At 35.2% G+C, this 22968-nt stretch overlaps 1 protein-coding gene, 1 long non-coding RNA gene and 1 pseudogene across 3 annotated transcripts; 1 reads left to right on the forward strand and 2 right to left on the reverse strand.

Annotated features, from left to right (window-relative positions):
* The window catches only part of LOC110900671, a 97235-nt pseudogene that overhangs the window by 36827 nt on the left and 37440 nt on the right, over window positions 1–22968 (reverse strand).
* Window positions 376–10700, reverse strand: LOC110897644 (polygalacturonate 4-alpha-galacturonosyltransferase). Its single transcript, XM_022144402.2, has 10 exons — window positions 10634–10700; window positions 8090–8251; window positions 7578–7612; window positions 6988–7047; window positions 6756–6893; window positions 6561–6662; window positions 5597–5931; window positions 3832–4189; window positions 1872–2450; window positions 376–885 (listed from the first exon to the last, which is right to left on the reverse strand). Exons 2-10 carry the CDS (start codon window positions 8244–8246, stop codon window positions 610–612), a joined length of 2040 nt encoding a protein of 679 aa, XP_022000094.2. The 5' UTR covers window positions 8247–8251; window positions 10634–10700; the 3' UTR covers window positions 376–609.
* On the forward strand, window positions 18150–19832 carry LOC110897647. Of its 2 annotated transcripts, none has more exons than XR_002568833.2 (3): window positions 18150–18515; window positions 18581–18762; window positions 19455–19832. It is a non-coding gene; the product is annotated as an uncharacterized LOC110897647 (long non-coding RNA). The 2 variants fall into 2 exon arrangements; XR_002568832.2 differs by having other exon boundaries at window positions 18154–18515; window positions 19470–19504.

Raw genomic sequence — 22968 nt, forward strand, 5'->3', positions numbered from 1 at the left:
AGTCCACAGAGGTTTCACCGTTGCCATTTTAGTCAACTGGGTTAACTTCATCCATTTTTTTTGTTAACGAAAATGACAATTCGGTCATCTTATATGTAATTCTATGAACTATAAGGGCAATCGGCTATATAAACTTACATTTATGCAAAATAAATCAAAAAGTAAAATGTTATAATAAGTAAATAATACATCAATGTTCATTTTTAAAAGATAAATCTTGATGACTGTTTGTATTAGCATATAACATTATATTTTATTCAACACATGCAATATACGAGTTTTTTTTTAAATATATATTTTTATTATATATTATATAAAATTATATTTATGCAACCGTGTAATACACGGGGTTTTAACCTAGTTAATGAACATAAACAAAAAGAACACGTGATTCTTTCAGAAGAACGAAGGTAGATATACACATCCAAATCCTTTACAATTAAACCTTCCTCCTACGAAAGTAACGAAACCAACACAAGATACATCCAAACTATTATCTTCGACACCTATTCCAAGCAAGTTGCATACACAAATACACGGGAACTATAACACCAATATGAACTATAACAAAGAATAGAATGGAATGACTTTTCGATAATAAAAATCTTCTCATTCGCCTAGTTTGCAACCCCGAACATACGGGTGGTCAAACTTTATGTATTTGACCCAATATGAACGGTACTTTGTCATTGCCAACTCTAGCCACGGTTTCATGTTTCCGTTATAGTGAATCACAGCTGCTTTCTCGATATCCTTTTTATCAATGCTCGGGTTGTACCCGAGACCGAGTACATGCCATGACTTGTCGAGTGGATGTGTTAGCCCGTAGAATGTCATTAGTCCAGGTGGCAACGTCCCGAGCTTCCATAAAACCCGATCTTCATTCTGATAACAACACAATCAGTAAATTATCTAACAGTTAATGAAATATATTGAGCCCAGATTGTATTGATGACAAGCATGTAGGCATGTAAATGAACCTAACGAACACGAAGAGAAGCATGTTCATGTTCGTTCATTTAACTTTAACCAAACATGAACACGAGCATTTAATCTAACACATTTTTTGTTCATGTTCGTTTATCAAGAAAATGGGCATGTTTGTGTTTGTTTATGCTCGTGCGTTTAAAACCTAAACAAACAGTTCAAGAACGTAAACAAACATAATTTAACAAACAATAAACAACACAAATGAACAAACATAAATGAAAACAAATAAACATAATTGACCTAAACATAAACGAACATAAAGTAAGTTTTTATATGAATTAGTGATAAATTACCATAACTTCCATTGAAAAACCCATTTTTATTACTAGAAAACCCAATTACTAATTAATTATACTTATATAAGTAGTAAGAAAGTTCCTTTTATGTTTAATATTCATATAAATATAACTACTTATGAATTTAAACTGAAACAAACATAAATGAATGAACATAAACGGACGTTCATGAACATAAATGAACGAACAAAACGTGTGATCATGTTCATTAAGAGTAAAGTACATGGATGGTCCATGTGGTTATCCAAAATTTTGGATTTAGTCCAAAGTTTTTTAAAGTACACAAACGGTCCTTGTGGTTTGCAATTTGTAACGTATTGGGGCCATCCGTGTACTTTTGGCAAAAGTTGGGGACTAAATGTGTTACAGAGTGCAAACCACAGGGACCATCCGTGTATTTTACTCTTCCTTAAATTAAATCAACACAAAATTGTGTTCATGTTCATTCGTTTATTATATAAACAAACATAAACGAACTTCCTGTCGAACAAGTTCACGAACAGTTCATAAACGTTCGGTTCATTTACAGGCCTACATGTAATAAGAATCTAGAGATAAAAAAAATTATTACTGTAAAAATCTTACCATATTTTGCCATTTGTGGTAAATACCAGTTATATCCTTCTTCTTCCACACATCAAGATCAAACATATTCATCCCGTAAGCCCATCCACACGCATTCGGGTCAAAATTTCTCGCAATATGAGGATTCGAGAAATTCAAATACTTATCAAAACGGTGAAAGCTTTCTCCACACGTTTCAACCGCACCGTTCACTTTCCCGTTCAGATCAACCTTCCATAACCCCGTTAAGTCTTTTTGAACCACAATATCATCATCCAAAAAAAGAATTTTGTTCAATTTGGGATAAACTTGAGGGAGATAAAACCGAAGGTGATTCAACATTGAAAGATACTTCGGGTTTCGATATTTTAAATTTGATGAACCGGTTGTTTGATGATCTGATTTGAAATAGTATTCTTTCATTGCGGCGGATTCGAGTTGTCGAAGAACCGGACAGTAGGATGAGTTTAGCCATTTGAATTCGTCAACGTTTTCCACGTGGATTGTAGCTTTGCCAGGTGGATTAAGTAAAAACCACATGTTCATTGCTCCGAAATTTAATTTATCGGAGACGAGATGAAAAACATGTTTCTCTGGTTCCTGTATTAGATATAAATAAGATCATTAGAACCATTAAAAATCTTACAGCCTCCAAATTAAATTTAAAAAAATTATACTTAACGTAGTTTTTGCAAATGAACAAAAACTAGCGAAATTTACCCGCGCTAGGCAGCGGGAATTAGGCCATTATCGGTTTGGTTCATTACGGTACCGGCACTCGTTATGACAACCGAAAGAGAAAACCAAAAAAATAAAATTGCTATAAGCCCAAAATGATTTCGACACGTATTTTACATTGATCAAAAACCATAAAAATGAACATCGGCACTGGTTCCGTGAGTAAATACCGGTACCGATACTGTTCGGTTGAAATCAGTTTGGTTCGTCGCGTTATCGGCACTCGTATAGCCTGTGCTACGAAAAAAACTATATTTCGAATACAACTGCGTTTTCGAGAAAATTTATATAGCAATGTCGAGAATAAAAAGATGAACACAATTGTATTCAGTTTTTTTTTAAATTAACGAACACGAGTTATTGAAGAAAATCATAATAAATACAAATTAAATGAGTTAAAAGCGTATATTATTAATAGTATAAGGGGAAAACTCAAAATTTAAAAAAAAAATTAAAAAAAAATAAAAAAAAACTCAAGATAAAGCCAAGTGACCAATCAAAGTGAACTCTATTCACAAAACTTGCAAGTCAATGCAACCTGGTTCATACAAAAGGCATGTTTTGACATATGCTTAATGCTTACTTGGACTATAGGCAATCAAAATATTATCGTTCACAATCTGCGAAGTATTTATGTTTGACAGCACGTTCAAGAATCAAGATTAATTGTAAAAACAAGTAACTGATATTGCAAATCTTTGTACTGGTTTATAGACGACAACCCATTGTTAGGTTGAAACAGTTTATTGCTATGCGTAGACACAACGTATGCCATGATATATGATGCTTATAAATTAAAAAAAAAAAGGAGTAAAATGCCATTTTTGTCCCTGAGGTTTGGCCAGTTTAGCGACTTTCGTCCAGAGGTTTGTTTTTCCAAATCTGGATTCAAAAGGTTTGAAATCTTGTCATTTTCATCCGGCTCGTTAACTCTATCCATTTTTCTCCGTTAAGTCAGGGTATTTCCGTCTTTTTTGTTAACTTAAAGAGCAATTCAGTCTTTTTCACTTTATGTACAAGTATTCAAAATACCCTTAACGGAGAAAAAAAGATAAAGATACCTCTGACTTAACGAAGAAAAATGAGTGGAGTTAACAAGCCGGATGAGAATGGCAAGATTTCAAACCTTTTAGATCCAGATGCGAAAAAACAAACCTTTGGACAAAAGTCGCAAAACTGGCCAAACCTCAGGGACGAAATGGCATTTTACTCAAAAGAAAAAAGGATACATAAATATATATACCTTAGCATTCTTGATAGTCGAATTCACAACCACCGATGCAGCCAAGACATTATCAGAGAACAGAGCATAATGATAGAGATCTGGATTCTCAAGATTCTCCCTCCTTGGGAATACGCGTTTCTCCAACGGAAGAAGATAATAATCGATTGTTAGGCGCATGGATAAGCAATGAATACCGTTTGGGATTGTTTTCGCAGCGATTTGACTCAAAAACATGCTCTGTTTCTTCAAGCTACGAACTTGTTCATCTGCTGACTGTAGCATAGCTCTCAGCTTCCCCGTGACTAACTTACAATCATATAGCTGTTCTTTAGCTTTAGACAGTAGTTGACCCATAGCTTTGATTTTCTCCGCAACACTAAGAATATTTTCATCAACAAAACACACTTAAAATTGTGCTACAGATGGCAAAATAGGGGGTCAGATGGGTTGCTATGCAGTTAATATTGGTGATATATCACAGATATATCGGTCAGAATATCGGCACTGGTATTATCGGTGATATTGACCGATACATCACCGATTTTCCCCATATCAGTACCTTTCTTCTTATTGCTGCTATTAGTGTTTTAAGTCTACTTGCTACAATTGTTAGTGTTTTGCAAATTGTAAAAGGTTAATTTGTTAATGGTAGGAGAGTATACTAAATTGTTAGTGTTAAATTGCTATCTATCTATATAAATTCTGCATGAGATTAAAATTACCAATATCCCACCGCAATAACCTATATCTCAAACTATGCAGTTAATATCGGTGAGATATCGGTCCCCAAGTAAAATATCGGTGTCAAATATCGGTCAGAATATCGGTACCGATATTATCGGCGATATTGACCGATATTTGACCGATATAACCGGTATCTCACCGATATTTGACCGATCTAACCGATATATCACCGATATAACCGATATATCACTGAATTATTATTGTTAAATTGCTACATATGTAAATTTTGCATTATATTAAAATTACCGATATCCCACCGATATCTCACCGAGATAACCTATATCTCAAATATCGGTCCTTGACCGATATCCGATATTTTACCGCATTAACTGCATAGATCTCAAATATCGTTCTTTGACCGATTTTAACCGCATTAACTGCATAGGAAAATGGTCAAAATGGATAAAGTAGGACCAACATGCCAACACTTTTCTTTTGGTCAATTTCTATTGTAGTATGATAAAATACTTAATATAATGTTTAAAGTACAGTAGTACACGGAAGGTCCCTGTGGTTTACCAAAATTTTGGATTTGGTCTCTCCTCTCTAGCTTACCAAAAGTACATGGATGGTCCCTGTGGTTGGCATTTTGTAACACATATAGCCCCCAACCAACAAATCTAAAGGTTTTAGTATGTCCAAGTTAGGGACTAAATGTATTACGAAGTGCAAACCACAAGGACCATCCATGTACTTTTGGAAAAAATATGGGGACTAAATGTGTTACAAGTGCAAACCACAGGGACCATCTACATATTTTAAATTTTCGTAAACCACATGGACCATCCGTGTACATTACTAAAACTTATTAAAAATAAAAAAGAGCCAAATTTGTTGATCCAAACATTAAAAACTAACAATTGTGTGAGCTAATAAGTTTAAAAAACGAATCCAAACAACACCGTATAAAATACTGAATCAAATCTGTAAAGAGTATGTATTGAGTAATTTTTGTGTGAGCTAAAAAACTTTATTTTGTTAGTTTGACCAATTATTAATAACATATAACTGAATCCTTGCAATATAGGTACCTACTGACCTGTGATTAAGATCAGCATCAGCAGTAGCATCTCCTAAAGCACGTTGACTTTCTTTAAGCTGACTTTGCAGTTCATGTGCTAATTGTGTCTTGTTTTTCATTGTTGCAATGCTCATATAAACCCTAGCCATAATCATTTGATCCCGGACCAATCGTATAGTTGTGTCAATGTTCTCGTTATCGTTCTCTTTTCTCCAAATACTGTACTTCCCAAGAACAGCAGAGTCAACCGACTTTGACCGCTCGATGGCCGCATTTTCAAGCTTTATGATGACATTGTTGTCGTTTTTCACTAAATCAGCCGCTCGATTTTCGCGTCTTTTATCTCTCAGTTTCTACAATGGTAAAAAAGAGTAAATTTAATCATCTCATAAAGGATATACCGTATATGTTACTATGGGGCTGCAAACAAACCAAACGTTCAGTGAACAGCTCGTGAAACATTCGGTGGGAAGTTCGTTTGTGTTCGTTCCTTTTATTGGACAAACGAACACGAACAAGAAATTTTGTTCGTTTAGTTAAATGAACGGACATGAGCGGAGGCTGCGTTAGTTCATTTATGTTCGTGAACGTGTTCGTTTATGTTCGATTGTATTTGATAGTTAATTAGTGTTTTTAGTTTTTATATTTTATTTAAATACTTCAAAATTCTGACCAATAAAATATTTTAAGTGTCAGTGTATCATATATTTTGTTCATGAACGCTTGTTTGTGTACGTTTGTTTCCATTTGTGTTCATGACCGTCCATTTTCGTTTGTTGCCTAAAATTAACAAATGAACACGAACAAGTTCATTTCCTTAACAAACGAACACGGACATAAAATTCGTTTGGTAAGTGGTCACGAACGAACAGTTCATGAACACATATATTTCTTAACAAACGAACATGAACAGGATCTTCTTCATGTTCGTTCGGTTCGTTTGCAGCCCTAATCCTTTAAGGAATTCAGATTGAAATATTACCCTCCTCGCTAGCTTTTCAGGCGTATCAACCGATTGAGAATGACCATCTAGAATTTTCTCCAGTTTACCTGTTGGGGTCCATTTTCTAGTACCTTCCGTTATCTAGTAGAAAAAACAGGATCAATTTTTTTTTGCACAGTCAAAAAATCATAAGCATTCAAAGCCTATTGTTATAACTTTATAGTTTATACTAACCTCAGCGGGACTGGAAGTACTATTGATCACGTGGTCTTGCTCGGTGAATTTCCAAGAAGCTGATAAGTTGTTTTTTCGAAATGAATCAAGACTCAAAGGTCCTAAATCATCTGTGCTTGCCTTGATGACATCAATAACCTAAATTATATATATCATAACAAAAGAAAATATGAGATTACATTGAATGATTGAATAACAATTGATGGATGAACATTACACTTTAGCAGCGTACCCTTTTCGAAAAAAGAGACCGAATGTGTTGAAAAGCCAGCTTTGCTCTCCAATCTACGTCCTGCACTCTTGCTCAAAGTAAGTATCAAATTATTATCAAGAGTAAAATGCCATTTTCATCCTTGGGGTTTGGCTAGTTTTGCAACTTTTGTCTAAAGGTTTGTTTTTCCGCATCTAGATCCAAAAGGTTTAAAATCTTGCTATTTTCATCCGGCTCGTTGACTCCATCCATTTTTCTAAGTTTAGTCAAAGGTATTTCCGTCCTTTTTGTTAACTTAAATGGCAATTCGGTCTTTTTCACAGGTATTCAGTCTTTTTACATAAAGTGAAAAAGACCGAATTGCCCTTTAAGTTAACAATAAAAGATGCAAATACCTTTGACTTAACGGAGAAAACATGGATGGAGTTAACGAGCCTGATGAAAATGGCAAGATTTCAAACCTTTTGGATCCAGATGCTGAAAATCAAACCTTTGGACGAAAGTCGCAAAACTGGCCAAACCTCAAGGACGAAAACGGCATTTTACTCTTATTATCAAATATAAATAATATAAATGAGAAATGAGAAATGAGAAAGGAAAAAGAATAGTACTTGCTTGCTGATGCTAGTTGATAAATCATTTACATCTGCATAAGAAGAGTAAGATATTGAGAAAGAATAACTAAAGCACACAAAGAGAAATCAAGCAGTCAAATTTATCTCAATACGCATAAAGCTAGTGGGTGTTTGGGATTACTTATCCAAACAGTTACCTTACTAATTGCATATTCTAAAAGCTAACAAGCACTTTTGAGTGTCTGAATAAGTGGATGAATAGAAGTGCTTATGCTTATCGGCTTACTTTATGGTGAAACTAGTCATTTTCAATAAACAGGTTGAGATTGCTTACGTCAAACCAATCATTCTTCATGGATTCAAAACTACAACTTTACCCTTAAGAGCGAAATAAGTTGTTTTCAATGGAAAGCTTACAACCACATCCAAACACCCCCCAAAACCAACTCACCCAACACAAATATAAACCAAACAGGGCTTCATTTACTAAAACCCTAACCATAGGTCCTAACAAGCACATTTCAACAAAATCACATCAAATCACTAACCAATTGAAGTATACATCCCACTCCCAAAGAAGTAACCCGCGGGAGCAAGAACTAAAAGCAACATAATAACCACAATTGACATCCACGATCCACTTCCACCACTGTTCCTCCGGCTACTTGTCATTGAATTCTCCCTCTTAAACGCCATTGTCGCCATATCCCCTACAAAATAATACAAATCATCAAAAATTGTTCTTAAATCAATGCATACATTCAAAACACAACACAACACAACACATCATCATCATCATCATACTCAGTAAATCCCACCAATAGCAAAGCTAAGGTAGGGTCTGAGGAGAGTAAGATGTGACAACCTTGCCTCAACCCTGTAGGAATAGAGAGGCTGCTTCCAGTGAGACCCCCGGCTCGATAGTAGTTTTGCATCAAGCCTTGGACACGAGGCACATAACACTCAGCAACTAAGACAAAGACCGATTAGTGCATGTATTCCCTTGTATTTCGGCTATCAACGCCACCACATGATGCATGATTAACCATCCCCCCTCTTTTAACGTTATTCAAAACACAACACAACACAATTGAATCGAATTTGATCAAATTGAACCAAATTACCCAACAGATAGAGAGATCAAGTAAACCAATATCACTACTCGAACTAAAACCCTAGTATGACCAAATTACATTTGCGAATTGAACACATAAAGTGGAAAAACACTAAAAACATAACAGAAATAATCAAATTGAATACATCTACCAGGATGAGAGGAAGATCAAGTGAAAGAGTTGATTTTATCAAATTACAATGGTGAATTAAACCTACAAAGTTGAAAAACAGTCAAAATACAAAACAATTGAATCAAAGTACCAAAAAAAAAAGTAAGATCAAGCAAACGAGTACCACCTCTCGAACTAAAACCCTAATTTTATCACATTACATAGGCGAACTAAACACAAGATGTTTCAAGTATCGAAACGACGTCGTTTTACTGGAAACTATGAATTGCGAGTGAAAATAGAGATGTAGAAACTGAGATCGGCAACAGTGAACATAACTTTGTTCTTAAAATCAATACATACATTCAAAACACAACACAATTGAGCCAAATTGAATCGAATTGAACTGAATTACAATCGGTTCTCGAACTTAAAACTAATTTTATCACATTGCATTGACGAATTAAAGTTAAGGAAACACAAGATGTTTCAAGTATCAAAACGATGTCGTTTTACTAGACACTGTCAATTGCGAGTGAAATTGAGATGTAGAAACTGAGATCTGCAACAGTGAATATAATTTTGTTCTTAAAATCAATGCATGTATTCAAAACACAACAAAATTGAATCAAATTGAACAAAACTGAATCAAATTATCAGAAAGAGTAGCATTTCTGGAACTAAAACCCTAATTTTATCACATTACATTGACAAATTGAACACATTAAGTTGAAAAACACTCAAAACACGACATAATTGAATCAAATTGAACTGAATTACAATCAGTTCTCGACCTAAAACAACTTATTTCATTACATTGCATTGACGAATTGAAGTTAAAGAAACACAAGATGTTTCAAGTATCAAAACGATGTCGTTTTACTAGAAACTATCAATTGCGAGTGAAATTGAGATGTAGAAACTGAGATCTGCAACAGTGAATACAATTTTGTTCTTAAAATCAATGCATGCATTCAAAACACAACAAAATTGAATCAAATTGAACAAAACCGAATCAAATTATCAGAAAGAGTAGCATTTCTAGAACTAAAACCCTAATTTTATCACATTACACTGACAAATTGAACACATTAAGTTGAAAAACACTCAAAACACGACACAATTGAATCAAATTGAATCAAATTGAAGCAAATTGAACCAAATTACCTGATAGAGTATCAGTTCTCGAACTAAAACCCTAACAATATGACATTGAAGTTAAAGAAACACAAGATGTTTCAAGTACCAAAACGATGTCGTTTTACTAGAAACTATCAATTGCGAGTGAAATTGAGACGCAGAAACTGAGATCTGCAACAGTGAATACAATTTTGTTCTTAAAATCAATGCATGCATTCAAAACACAACAAAATTGAACCAAACTGAACAAAACTCAATCAAATTACCAGAAAGAGTAGCATTTCCGTAACTAAAACCCTAATTTTAATACATTACATTGACAATTTGAACACATTAAGTTGAAAAACACTCAAAACACGACACAATTGAATCAAATTGAACTAAATTACAATCAGTTCTCGACCTAAAACAACTAATTTCATCACATTGCATTGACGAATTGAAGTTAAAGAAACACACGATGTTTCAAGTATCAAAACGATGTCGTTTTACTAGAAATTGTCAATTGCGAGTGAAACTGAGATCTTAAAATCAATGCATGCATTCAAAACACAACAAAATTGAATCAAACTGAACAAAACTGAATCAAATTATCAGAAAGAGTAACATTTCTGAAACTAAAACCCTAATTTTATCACATTACATTGACAAATTGAACACATTAAGTTGAAAACACTCAAAACACGACACAATTCAATCAAATTGAAGCAAATTGAATCGAATTACCTGATAGAGTATCAGTTCTCGAACTAAAACCCTAACAATATCACATTACAATGGAGAATTGAAGTTAAAGAAACACAAGATGTTTCAAGTATCAAAACGATGTCGTTTTACTAGAAACTATCAATTGCGAGTGAAATTGAGATGTAGAAACTGAGATCTGCAACAGTGAATACAATTCTGTTCTTAAAATCAATGCATGCACTCAAAACACAACAAAATTGAATCAAATTGAACAAAACCGAATCAAATTACCAGAAAGAGTAGCATTTCTGGAACTAAAACCCTAATTTTATCACATTACATTGACAAACTGAACACATTAAGTTGAAAAACACTCAAAACACAACACAATTAAATCAAATTGAATCAAATTGAACTGAATTACAATCAGTTCTCGACCTAAAACAACTAATTTCATCACATTGCATTGACGAATTGAAGTTAAAGAAACACAAGATGTTTCAAGTATCAAAACGATGTCGTTTTACTAGAAACCGTCAATTGCGAGTGAAATTGAGATGCAAAAACTGAGATCTGCAACAGTGAATACAATTTTGTTCTTAAAATCAATGCATATATAATCTTAATTACATGATTGTTTTCGTAAATGATACGTAAAACCTTAATTTATAAGAACGGGTGTTACAAGTTGGTATCAGAGACTTGGTTTAAGAGATTCAAGTATGGCGGGAAAGCTATGCTTGGACTTAAACCTTACGCTCTTGATAAAGATTGGTGTTCGGTTCGAGGCTTGATCGCAAATCCGGTAAGTACATGTATGTTAATAGTTAGCATGCTAAAGTGTTGTAAACAGCACATAGGGCTATCGTGTGATTCACGTTACCCCAACTAAAATGGTTGATATGGTTGACGAAAATACGCTCATTGACGCGTATAGTAGAAAAAGCCTTGTATTATAATACGGGCGATTATTGAAGTTGACATGACTAACTCTTGTGAATGTTTTAATTGAAGGACACTCGCGTCTGAAGATGACGAGAGTTGGACGAATTGTGGATATGATGATGGAACGGTCCGAGATATGACAAGAAGAGCATACTCATTAAGGACCTAAATCGCGTAACGATCGCAAATAAGTAATGGCAAGAAAGCCCGTTAGGACAAGCATTTACCAGGTGCACGTTTAAATTATTGCATGAATAGAAATATGCAACAAATACGTTGAAACTGATAGTTGCATATGTAGATCGAAAACTTGGAAAAACCTGAATAGAATACCTATCCAGGATATTATTTCCAAGAGAAATAAATAGAGGTGTTACTTACATGGGGTGTGATGTGAAAGTTATAAAAGGGTCATGTATGTCATGTGTTGATCGCCTACTCTAGCCAAGTAGGTAATGAACACATGATACCATGAACTTTTTATGATGGACATACTTACATCCGATGTAGTAAGGACGGGGTGAGTGGGACAAATTAAAAAGTACCCAAATGAATCAGATAAGCAAAATATTTGATCATAATATAAACGCACAGCCGAGTGACGGAAGCGTATTATATTAGTATAATGAGCCCGAGAGAAAGGACAAAGAAACATGTAAAATGATGTAGACATGTATTGGGAGGGGGTGTACTTACACTCGAACCCGAATAATATAAACATGTAGACATGGAAACATGTAAAATGATGTAGACATGTATTGGGAGGGGATGTGCTTACACTCGAACCCGAAGAATATAAACATGTAGACATGGAAACATGTAAAATGATGTAGACATATATTGGGAGGGGGTGTACTTACACTTGAACCCGAAGAATATAAACATGTAGAATGATCAAGATATGCACTGGGAGGGGGTGTACTTACACTCGAACCCGGAAAATGCGAATATGTCTCTAAATGGGTCGTTTTTGTGAAACGCCAAACTCGAGGATAAAGTCGGAATATAAAGATGAAGCGAGATCTTAACGCATACCGGGAGGGTTGCAATAATAACGACTTCGGTAAAACACTCGTTTGATGGGTATGAATTAAACACATGCGTAGACCGAGAAACAGGAACTCGGATGGAAAGTTAAAAGACTCGGGTTTTAGGGTCATAACTAAAAGATGACAAGATAATGTAAATAGAGTTGTGAATAAATTATGTTCAACTATTTTAAAGTTGAACAGGTCGAATATAATATCATGCCGGACGGCATGAGTAAACACAAGCGGGACAATAGTAACATTAAAAGCAAAAGAATAATGAGCCCGGTAATGGGACATAATCAAATACGAATGTAAGTAAACTGGATAATGGTGAGCATAAGATAAACCGACGCATAAATGACGTGAGAAGTCATAAAGTCGGAAAATGTGTCCGAAAAGAAACGAATGTAGCCTTAGACTACGGTCAAGGTCAAAGATAATATCAAGACGAAAATAAATGATGTTAAACAAAAACATGGTGCCTTGACACCAAACATGAAATTTTAAGAATGTCATGAGCAAGGAATGATCTACGGGATCAATATAACCTTTGGGGTTATAAACAACGGAAAGGTCTATGAGGATAAAACGACCCACGGGTCATGATTAGAAAGAAATTATAAGAACTTCGCCTTAAAGAGGTGAAAGTCTAATCAAAATAGCCCATAAGGCTAAGTGATAAAACCTACGGGTTAATTAGATAAAGCGAGGGAATCAGTTGAGAATCCCCGCATAAAACTAAGACTGTAAAAGAATAAATTTTGGACTGTCAATATCCCGGTATGGATAATTGACAAAGGTTAAAAGGAAGACGCTAAACTAAAACTTCGGTTGGGTAAGAAATAACGTTTCTACGAAAATATTATAGACGTATAAACGGTAAACATGAAAGATATAAGTCTTGACACTGATTGGTGCAAGGCGATATATTCAAAAAGTAACATTTTCGGAAATAAAAAAGTTGATATGAAATTTAGAATGACGTGACATGATCACGGTCAAGAAATGCAATGTGAGGAAGAATCACATTATAACTAAACGAGGGTAAAAAGTAACTGGACTAATAAGTCTAGTTAGTGAGACCGGATGAGGTCATTTAAGTAATTTGGTTGCTTGTAAGCGGTGGATTCGGTATAACTTAACCGAATAAATGAATTTTAAAACAAAAGAAATTGTTGCTAAAAGTGAAAGATTTCACTAAAGACCTTTAAGTGGGTCAAAGTAACGGATTCATAAGGAATTCGATAGTATATGAAAGCGATGGATATCACTAAGTTAACTAAACTAGTAGAAATAACGAGATTATGCTATTTTGAAGTTACACTATGTCGTATGAAATATGTAGACAATTAGTAACCAAAAAGATGTTACCATACTTTCGGGTAATACTAACGATTGGTTAAAAAGTATAAGTAATTTCTTGGATAGAATACATTGAGTTTAAACTCAATGAATTATGTAAGAAAAGGTTTCGAGGACGAAGCCACTTTAAGGGGGGTAGACTTGTAACACCCCGAAAACGGGTTTGGTAATTAAATTCCGTTAATACTAAAGATGGGGAAAGTACCGTTAGTGGTAAAAGAAAATTGGTAAGTATTAGGAATTTATTTAAATAATCCTAATATTTATTTAAAGTAAATAAGAGCATTTCAAGAAAATAGGAAGATATAAGTCCCGATTTAACGTGACTTAAAGTAAAACGGGTTACGACTTTCCGAACCTACTAAGCTAACTAGGATAATTCTAACCTAGTTAGATAGTGACTTATAAGTGGGTTAAAACACTTAAATCATGAACTAAGGAAAATGGAGGGGCCATAGATGTTAAAATTGAAACTTATGTTGCTAATTTTAATTAAAACAAAAACCAAACACCCCATTTGGGGATGTCTGGTCGTACAAAGAAGCAGGAGGCGACCTAGGTTTCTTCAAACCCTAAAATCCTCACCAAAACTCTCAAATTGGAGGTGCAAATCTGGTCCAAAACGAAAATTGAGCATAGATTATTGATCCTCATCACAAGAGGATTACAAGGTATGTAAAATCTGATGAAAACTCTCAACTTGAAATTCTCATGAAATTGGGAAAATCTGAAATTATGGTTGCATGTGTGTCTTATGATGATTTAGGAACAACTATAGTGTCTAGGGACAAACCCTAGACAAATACAAGTTAAAATCATGTGAGATTTTAGTAAAATCCATGATCACCATTGTAGGTGATTAGTGGGTTATGTAGATTTTAATAAACACTAGGCAATTGGGCGATATTCTAGTGTAATTTGATAATTGTGAAGTGACTTCAGAATTATAGAAGTTAACAACTTTGTAAGATGGTTGGTTTATGTGAAATTAGGGCTAAGAGATAAGCTAGAGACTTGATAAATAAACATGTAAAATCCTGCCCTTAAAGTGTTTGTTGAAATGCCTCAAAGAAGGCTCGAAACTAGAATTTTTGTAGTTAAAACACCTAATTGTGATGTTTTGTGATTAAAAAGAGTTCTAAATGTGATAAGCGTGGTTAGAACTTTGGTTAAACGGTGGTCTAAAGATAACGCCTACCGGGTAATTAAAGAACGCTAAAACTAGTTGATGAACTCGATTATGCAATTAGTATACAATCGGGCATTTGACTTTTAGAAAAAGTCAAACTGACCTACGATGTGATGAATGATAATTAGACATAGAAAATAAGTGAGGTGGAATAGTCGTGATTGTTATTGACTAATTTAACCGCCTTGTAAATGATGAATAATAGTTAGCGCTTAAACAAGCCAGGTGAAGCTTGGAGTGAAAACGGGTCAAACGAGTCAAGCGTAGAAGAAAAGCGTAGCTCGGATGCAAGGTAAGTGTAATTTACACACTTATGTAGAATACACGTTTATTCGATACATTGTAAACGTGATAACAATAATATTGGAAATATGGAAATTTGTCAAATATCGTCTAATGTAAATCAAGGTTAAAAGGATACCCATGGCGTAAGCCGAAATGGGTTGAATTTGTAAGAAAAGAGTGTAAAAGAAAAAAAAGGGGTATGGTAAGAAAATCCGGGATGGGATGGATGTATGAATTGGAGATCAAAAACGATGTTTTTGATTAAATAGATAATGTGGGCATATACTCCAAACGGGTCGAATGGTGGTGATAACACCATTTGACAATATCGACTAATTAGTAAGTATTAGGAATTAAATTCCGTTAATACTAAAGATGGGGAAAGGGGGTAGACTTGTAATGTCACACCCCCAAATTACCACATAGGGAGTGTCCCTGTTAGGCGTGTGACATACCAATAACGAGCCACCAATTACATTGAACCCATACAAGTTATAAATAAAATCCCTATTATTAATAAAAACATCTTCAATAAGTTTAAACGAAAACCAATAAGTTCAGCGGAAGCAAATTGTAAACGAAATTAAACTGTTTCAAAACCCAAGTATAGTTTCATGAAATCAAACGCATAAATCCTCCCAGTCGACCCATGACCACTCCAGCTACTCCAGACAGCAAGTTCCCCAAATCCAAGATACCTAACGACCTGCGAGCATGCAACAAGTGTATCAGACAACGCTGGTGAGTCCATAGTTTTACAAAAACGTTGGTTACCAAGTGTTTAGTTAATCCATTGAATTTAATTCCGAAAGTAATATTGAAAACAATGTTGATAATACCCCGATACAAGACGGCTTCTGATTATTTTGCCCTTTCTCCAATGCTCCTATCAAAGCATTGGTCATGACTAGGTCATTAGTTCAACACCCGTCCTCCCAGGTACGGGGTGAGGTTGCCAAACCTAAGTAGCGCTACTAACTAATACCATGTTACCTTCCAGGTAACCAAACAACACGGAGGGACTTTAAAGGTGATAGGAAGAGTGTACTATCCAACATTCCCGTTTTTACCCAAAAGACTTATCCCTCCCAGGAATACCCACTGACTGTCCCAACCACCGGGACGCATGCTCAAGAGATGAACTCACCTGTGGTTTGCTCGGTAAGACTAATTACTTGTTTATCTCTGTGGATTTCCCAACCCTAGTATAATTCCAATGGCAGTCAGTTACGTTTACACGGGAATCACTTATTCTCAGATACAATCCGCAAATGGTAAGCACATATGACATATATCATCTCACAATTTATAACAAGTGTTCGGCCCTAGGTACTTCCATATTACACGTACATATAACACATCGACCATTCACATCTCATGAATTTGCACTTAACCATAATTCATATCATTCAGTATTCACTTACAAAAACTTTGATATTCATAATCACAATCAATACTATATCCTATGTACACAAGTTCCAACTTCCACAAACAAGACATCACCTAATTATTTAATCCACATGATATATTGAAAACATTACCAGGATGTCACATTGTTTGAGAGGATCGATGCTACTTCACATGGCCGCCCTTTTTTTTTCAAGACTATCAATTTTAACCAAACCATTCACCTTTACAACTATTGGCCCGCTAGACTACATCCATATTACAATTAATTATGAATTCCCACATTATTTACATACACACAATTCTGTCAACCAAGTTCACACATAACAATATCAAATAATTATGATCATTTGGCAGCACATGCTTGACAAAAAGAGAATAACAATAATCCATCATCACAAAAACACATGCCTCAATATAATATGATTTATGTATTTATCCTAGGATCATGCTTGCTTGGAGTCTAAACATACAATATTAAATATGAGACTACCATCAGATCACAATAATTACATTAACTTTCATGAATTCCTAACACCCACATATACAAGATTATCACAAACAATTATCATGCATTATTATATTATGATCGGTCAAAACATTTTCGTTCTTTCAATACATGCAAACAACTCTTATTGGACCTCTCAATCATCTCGATTTTCACTAACAGATAACCTACAAAATTCTGTCTATCAAATGGTATTATTGGACCACCATATTTTAAACTATCATCACATGCAAGACAACCATTAATGTTTGATTAGATCAATATTGGAGCACATGGGCCGCCACTTTCAATTCAAGGTTAACAATTCTAGCAGGCCACCTATCTTCAATTGTATTGGACCCCCTTCTAACCTATGCGCCGCCCACTTAGATATCGTATGATCACATTTTTTTTGTTAACTTTATATGCATTAATTAATTGATTAAATTAACATAACTCACAAAAATCGCTGACATCATTTATAGGACAGCCACATGGTTGGTTGTATGGTGCGGCCCAATCAGATGTATATGGGTGGTCTTTTGGTCAAACCTTGATTGCATCAAATTTTATATATATTAAAGAGAAAGGTCGGTGGTAATAAGACAAACACCTGACCTTTCTCTCATTGCTACCTACCATTTTCTTCCTGAACTATCTTCTTCCCACCGAACATTTGTCTTCCAGTCCTTTTCTTCCAGTCCTTTTCATCCCGATCTTTGATTAATCGAACCCACAACGCAAGTAGCAACAAGTTCATCTTCATCCACTCAAATCAAACAAGCGTTGATTCTACGCACTGCCACCGATTCATCAACTACAACACAAGCCGGTGCTCCGGTGGCCGTGAGCGACGGTGACGGGGCCGGTGACAAGGGTTCTCGACGGCGACGGTGGTACCTCAGAGTTCCGGCAGCCGTGACTCCGTCGGTAAGAACATCTGTTCTTTCTTTTCTCTTTGATTTCTGAACGGTAAACAAGTTCCACACTCGAAATTCTTTTTTTTCCGGTGATTATTGATGATTATGGTAACTGATGTTGATAATAATGATGATGGTGTCGACTTCCGGTGAGTCCCGCTAATGTTGACGATGATGAAGATGTGTCTGCTATTGACATGATGATGTTGATGATGAGGAAGACAGTGGTGGTTTTCAGGTCTTGGCTCGATTGCTGAACTCCGGTCCGGCCCTCAAGGAAACAAGCTCAGTGCAGGTTTGATTTTTCTTTGTTTCGTGGGCACAAGTCTAACTCCGGTGACTCGGTTTTTATGATTTTAGTTTTGGTTCAAAGCTTCGGGTTTCGGTTCGGTCAACAACAATCAACTGGTGGTTTGGTTCAGATTACGGTTCGGATCAGTTTCGGGTGATTCGGGTTCGTGACACGGTGAAAGTCAGTCAACGAAAGCCAACTGGTCAACCCCAGTCAACTTTTGGGTCAAACTTAGTCGACGAAAGACCCGGTAAAGATTTAATTGATGCGAAATTCTGAAATTATTCTTATAGATTGTAGATTCTTACACTACGCGAACCGAGCTCGAACCTTTAGCGATTATATACGTTTTATTCTTGACCTTTTTTTTGACGGAAAATATATATATTTGTTAATGGTTTTCAGTAGGGTTTCATAGTTGATTTTGCAGGGTATTACTATTTACTATTAATTCTTGATGTTATGTTGTCTTTGGCCAATCATACATGGGAATTTTTAGTTGATAAATTTTGATTTTTTGCTGTTAAAAAAAGTTTTGAAAACTGTATGTGAGAAAAACTTGAATTTTACAAATTACAACTTTAATGTTGAATTGGAGCAAAATTTGTTAGTTGTAGTAGACTTGAGCTCCGGGTCGGCTGATCAATCGCTGCCTCGAGTTAAATTTTTTTTTCCAAATGACTACTTTACACTTAAAGAACATGTGTTTAAGGTTTGATACTTTTGCATATTGTACGTGAGTATTTGATTATCGCGTTACAAAGTCAGATATAATTTCCAGTGATTTGATGATGTGCAACCGGTTCTTATAGTGGTTAAACAATAAGTTTTGTAGAATCACGTCAGTAGTAGCTGCAATGAAACGAATTCTTATTGTTTGTTTATATGGCGATTTTGGGGAATGACTTGAGAATTATTTTTCCTTTGTATTCTTACACATAGACTATTGATACGTAGAAGAATGCTTCTTCTGGAATGGGTGTTGCTGATCATTGTAAAGGCACCTTCTTGGAACTACAAAGAAAGAAGGCACACCGTTACGTGATTTTCGAAATTGACAAAAAGAAAACTCAAGTTGTTGTGGAGAAGACTGGCAATCCTGCTGAAACTTACGATGATTTTACATCGGCTTTGCCCGAAAATGATTGCAGGTACGCAATCTTTGACTTTGTAACCTCTGAGAACTGTCAAAAGAGCAAGATTTTCTTCATCGCATGGTTAGTTTTCTCTTTTTCCTATATGATCCATTTGCATACCTTAAGAAAAAAATTCTATGTAGTTAATGCCGCAGATATATAGGTTATCGGTCCCCTGGTTAGACATCGGTGCAAAATATCGATAATGATATTATCGGCGATATTGGACCGATATATCACTACTTTACATTGCTGTCTAACGACGTTAATGACATGAACCGAGTCACAAGCGTGACTTTGCCCCGCAACGCGCGGCATGGTCAAAATTCTAGTTTGAATGGTGGCCCATGTGATAGTTGACGGCAAACCATGTGATACATCATTCATTAGATCTAGCAAAAACCCTAAGTCATAATTATCATCCCATATACATCCAACTCTAACAACATGAGTTAATAATTATCCAATATCATGCAAGTCTGATAATTACGAACATTATCACCGATCTATGCATAATCCATTACACGAACATCATATATACATAGAAGTCTGTTAATCGCGTTTACCATTAAACAAAAACAAACAAATAACAAATAATGCAAATACGAATCTACTAACCAAGAAGGTGACCGGTTGGAATGCTAGTTCGAGAGGGGGAAACTTCCTGTTGTTGCACGCACAAAGAATATGGGAGCAGTAGGGTTTGTTTTGTTTTATCATTATACTTATCCTAATTAGAATAAAACTCATAAAGATATAAGATAAGGATTGGTCATGTGGGCGGGCGTAACGGGCTCAAGCCCATGCAGTTTATATAAAGAACACACATACACATAACCATATGTGTACCTGCGCTCCAACAAAGAACCGGCCAGTTTTGGGCTTCCTCTGGGCTCACGCTTTAGGGCCGAGATCCAAAACACTATGCTAAACTATTCCTGATGATTACCAACCATCTAATATCGTAGCCCATTACATGAGCGGCCCAACTCAACCGTAATCCAACTACACACTTCAACCTACTCAAATACGTTTTGCATTCACCACGTTTATCCTAACTAAATTTTATCAAAGCATATGATGAGAAACCAGGATCACGAAACTAAGTGATATTAATCTTGAAAGTTCGGGTTGTCACATGTAACACCCCGAAAACGGGTTTGGTAATTAAATTCCGTTAATACTAAATATGGGGAAAGTACCATTAGTGGTAAAAGTAAATTGGTAAGTATTAGTAATTTATTTAAATAATCCTAATATTTATTTAAAGTAAATAAGAGCATTTCAAGAAAATAGGAAGATATAAGTCCCGATTTAACGTGACTTAAAGTAAAACGGGTTACGACTTTCCGAACCTACTAAGCTAACTAGGATAATTCTAACCTAGTTAGATAGTGACTTATAAGTGGGTTAAAACACTTAAATCATGAACTAAGGAAATGGAGGGGCCATAGATGTTAAAATTGAAACTTATGTTGCTAATTTTAATTAAAACAAAAACCAAACACTCCATTTGGGGATGTCTGGTCGTACAAAGAAGCAGGAGGCGACCTGGGTTTCTTCAAACCCTAAAATCCTCACCAAAACTCTCAAATTGGAGGTGCAAATCTGGTCCAAAACGAAAATTGAGCATAGATTATTGATCCTCATCACAAGAGGATTACAAGGTATGTAAAATCTGATGAAAACTCTCAACTTGAAATTCTCATGAAATTGGGAAAATCTGAAATTATGGTTGCATGCGTGTCTTATGATGATTTAGGAACAACTATAGTGTCTAGGGACAAACCCTAGACAAATACAAGTTAAAATCATGTGAGATTTTAGTAAAATCCATGATCACCATTGTAGGTGATTAGTGGGTTATGTAGACTTTAATAAACACTAGGCAATTGGGCGATATTCTAGTGTAATTTGACAATTGTGAAGTGACTTCAGAATTATAGAAGTTAACAACTTTGTAAGATGGTTGGTTTATGTGAAATTAGGGCTAAGAGATAAGCTAGAGACTTGATAAATAAACATGTAAAATTCAGCCCTTAAAGTGTTTGTTGAAATGCCTCAAAGAAGGCTCGAAACTAGAATTTTTGTAGTTAAAACACCCAATTGTGATGTTTTGTGATTAAAAAGAGTTCTAAATGTGATAAACGTGGTTAGAACTTTGTTTAAACGGTGGTCTAAAGATAACGCCTACCGGGTAATTAAAGAACGCTAAAACTAGTTGATGAACTCGATTATGCAATTAGTATACAAACGGGCATTTGACTTTTAGAAAAAGTCAAACTGACCTACGATGTGATGAATGATAATTAGACATAGAAAATAAGTGAGGTGGAATAGTCGTGATTGTTATTGACTAATTTAACCGCCTTGTAAATGATGAATAATAGTTGGCGCTTAAACAAGCCAGATGAAGTTTGGTGTGAAAGCGGGTCAAACGAGTCAAGCGTAGAAGAAAAGCGTAGCTCGGATGCAAGGTAAGTGTAATTTACACACTTATGTAGAATACCCGTTTATTCGATACATTGTAAACGTGATAACAATAATATTGGAAATATGGAAATTTGTCAAATATCGTCTAATGTAAATCAAGGTTAAAAGGATACCCATGGTGTAAGCCGAAATGGGTTGAATTTGTAAGAAAAGAGTGTAAAAGAAAAAAAGGGGTATGGTAATAAAATCCGGGATGGGATGGATGTATGAATTGGAGATCAAAAACGATGTTTTTTGATTAAATAGATAATGTGGGCATATACTCCAAACGGGTCGAATGGTGGTGATAACACCATTTGACAATATCGACTAATGTGGTTGTCAAGTCTTATGTTAACAGGACCAATTAGCAAATTGGATAATTACGTCACCATTGATGGTGTGATAATGAAAACGAGGTATAAATCGGGTCTACATATTGATCCGGGCCAGGTACACATAATTATGTTGTAGTTAAGAATGCTATTTTGGTCGAATAATTTGAGAGAGAGTCCTTCGTCGCAAAAGGACCAAAATCGACCAAAACGCCCTTGTAGGCTAAGTTGAACAAACAACCCTTAAAGGTTGTTTGGAAGCGAATTTCATGATTAGATAAATACTTGGAATAAGTATAGAAGTTGAAAGATGTAATATGTTAGTCAAAAGGCACTATTTTAGTTTTTGCCGTAAATTAATGAACCAAGAGGTAAAAAAATTTGGTTTATATTGATCACCACATTAAACTCACCTTAATTACAGTTGTGGTGGGAGATTTTAGGATAAGAAATGTGGTGATGGAATGTTAGAAGCAATCGAAAGCGATTTTAGGTTCGAAAGTGCTTAAATAC

Source organism: Helianthus annuus, chromosome 13 (genome assembly GCF_002127325.2).
Source record: "Helianthus annuus cultivar XRQ/B chromosome 13, HanXRQr2.0-SUNRISE, whole genome shotgun sequence".
NCBI lineage: Eukaryota > Viridiplantae > Streptophyta > Magnoliopsida > Asterales > Asteraceae > Helianthus > Helianthus annuus.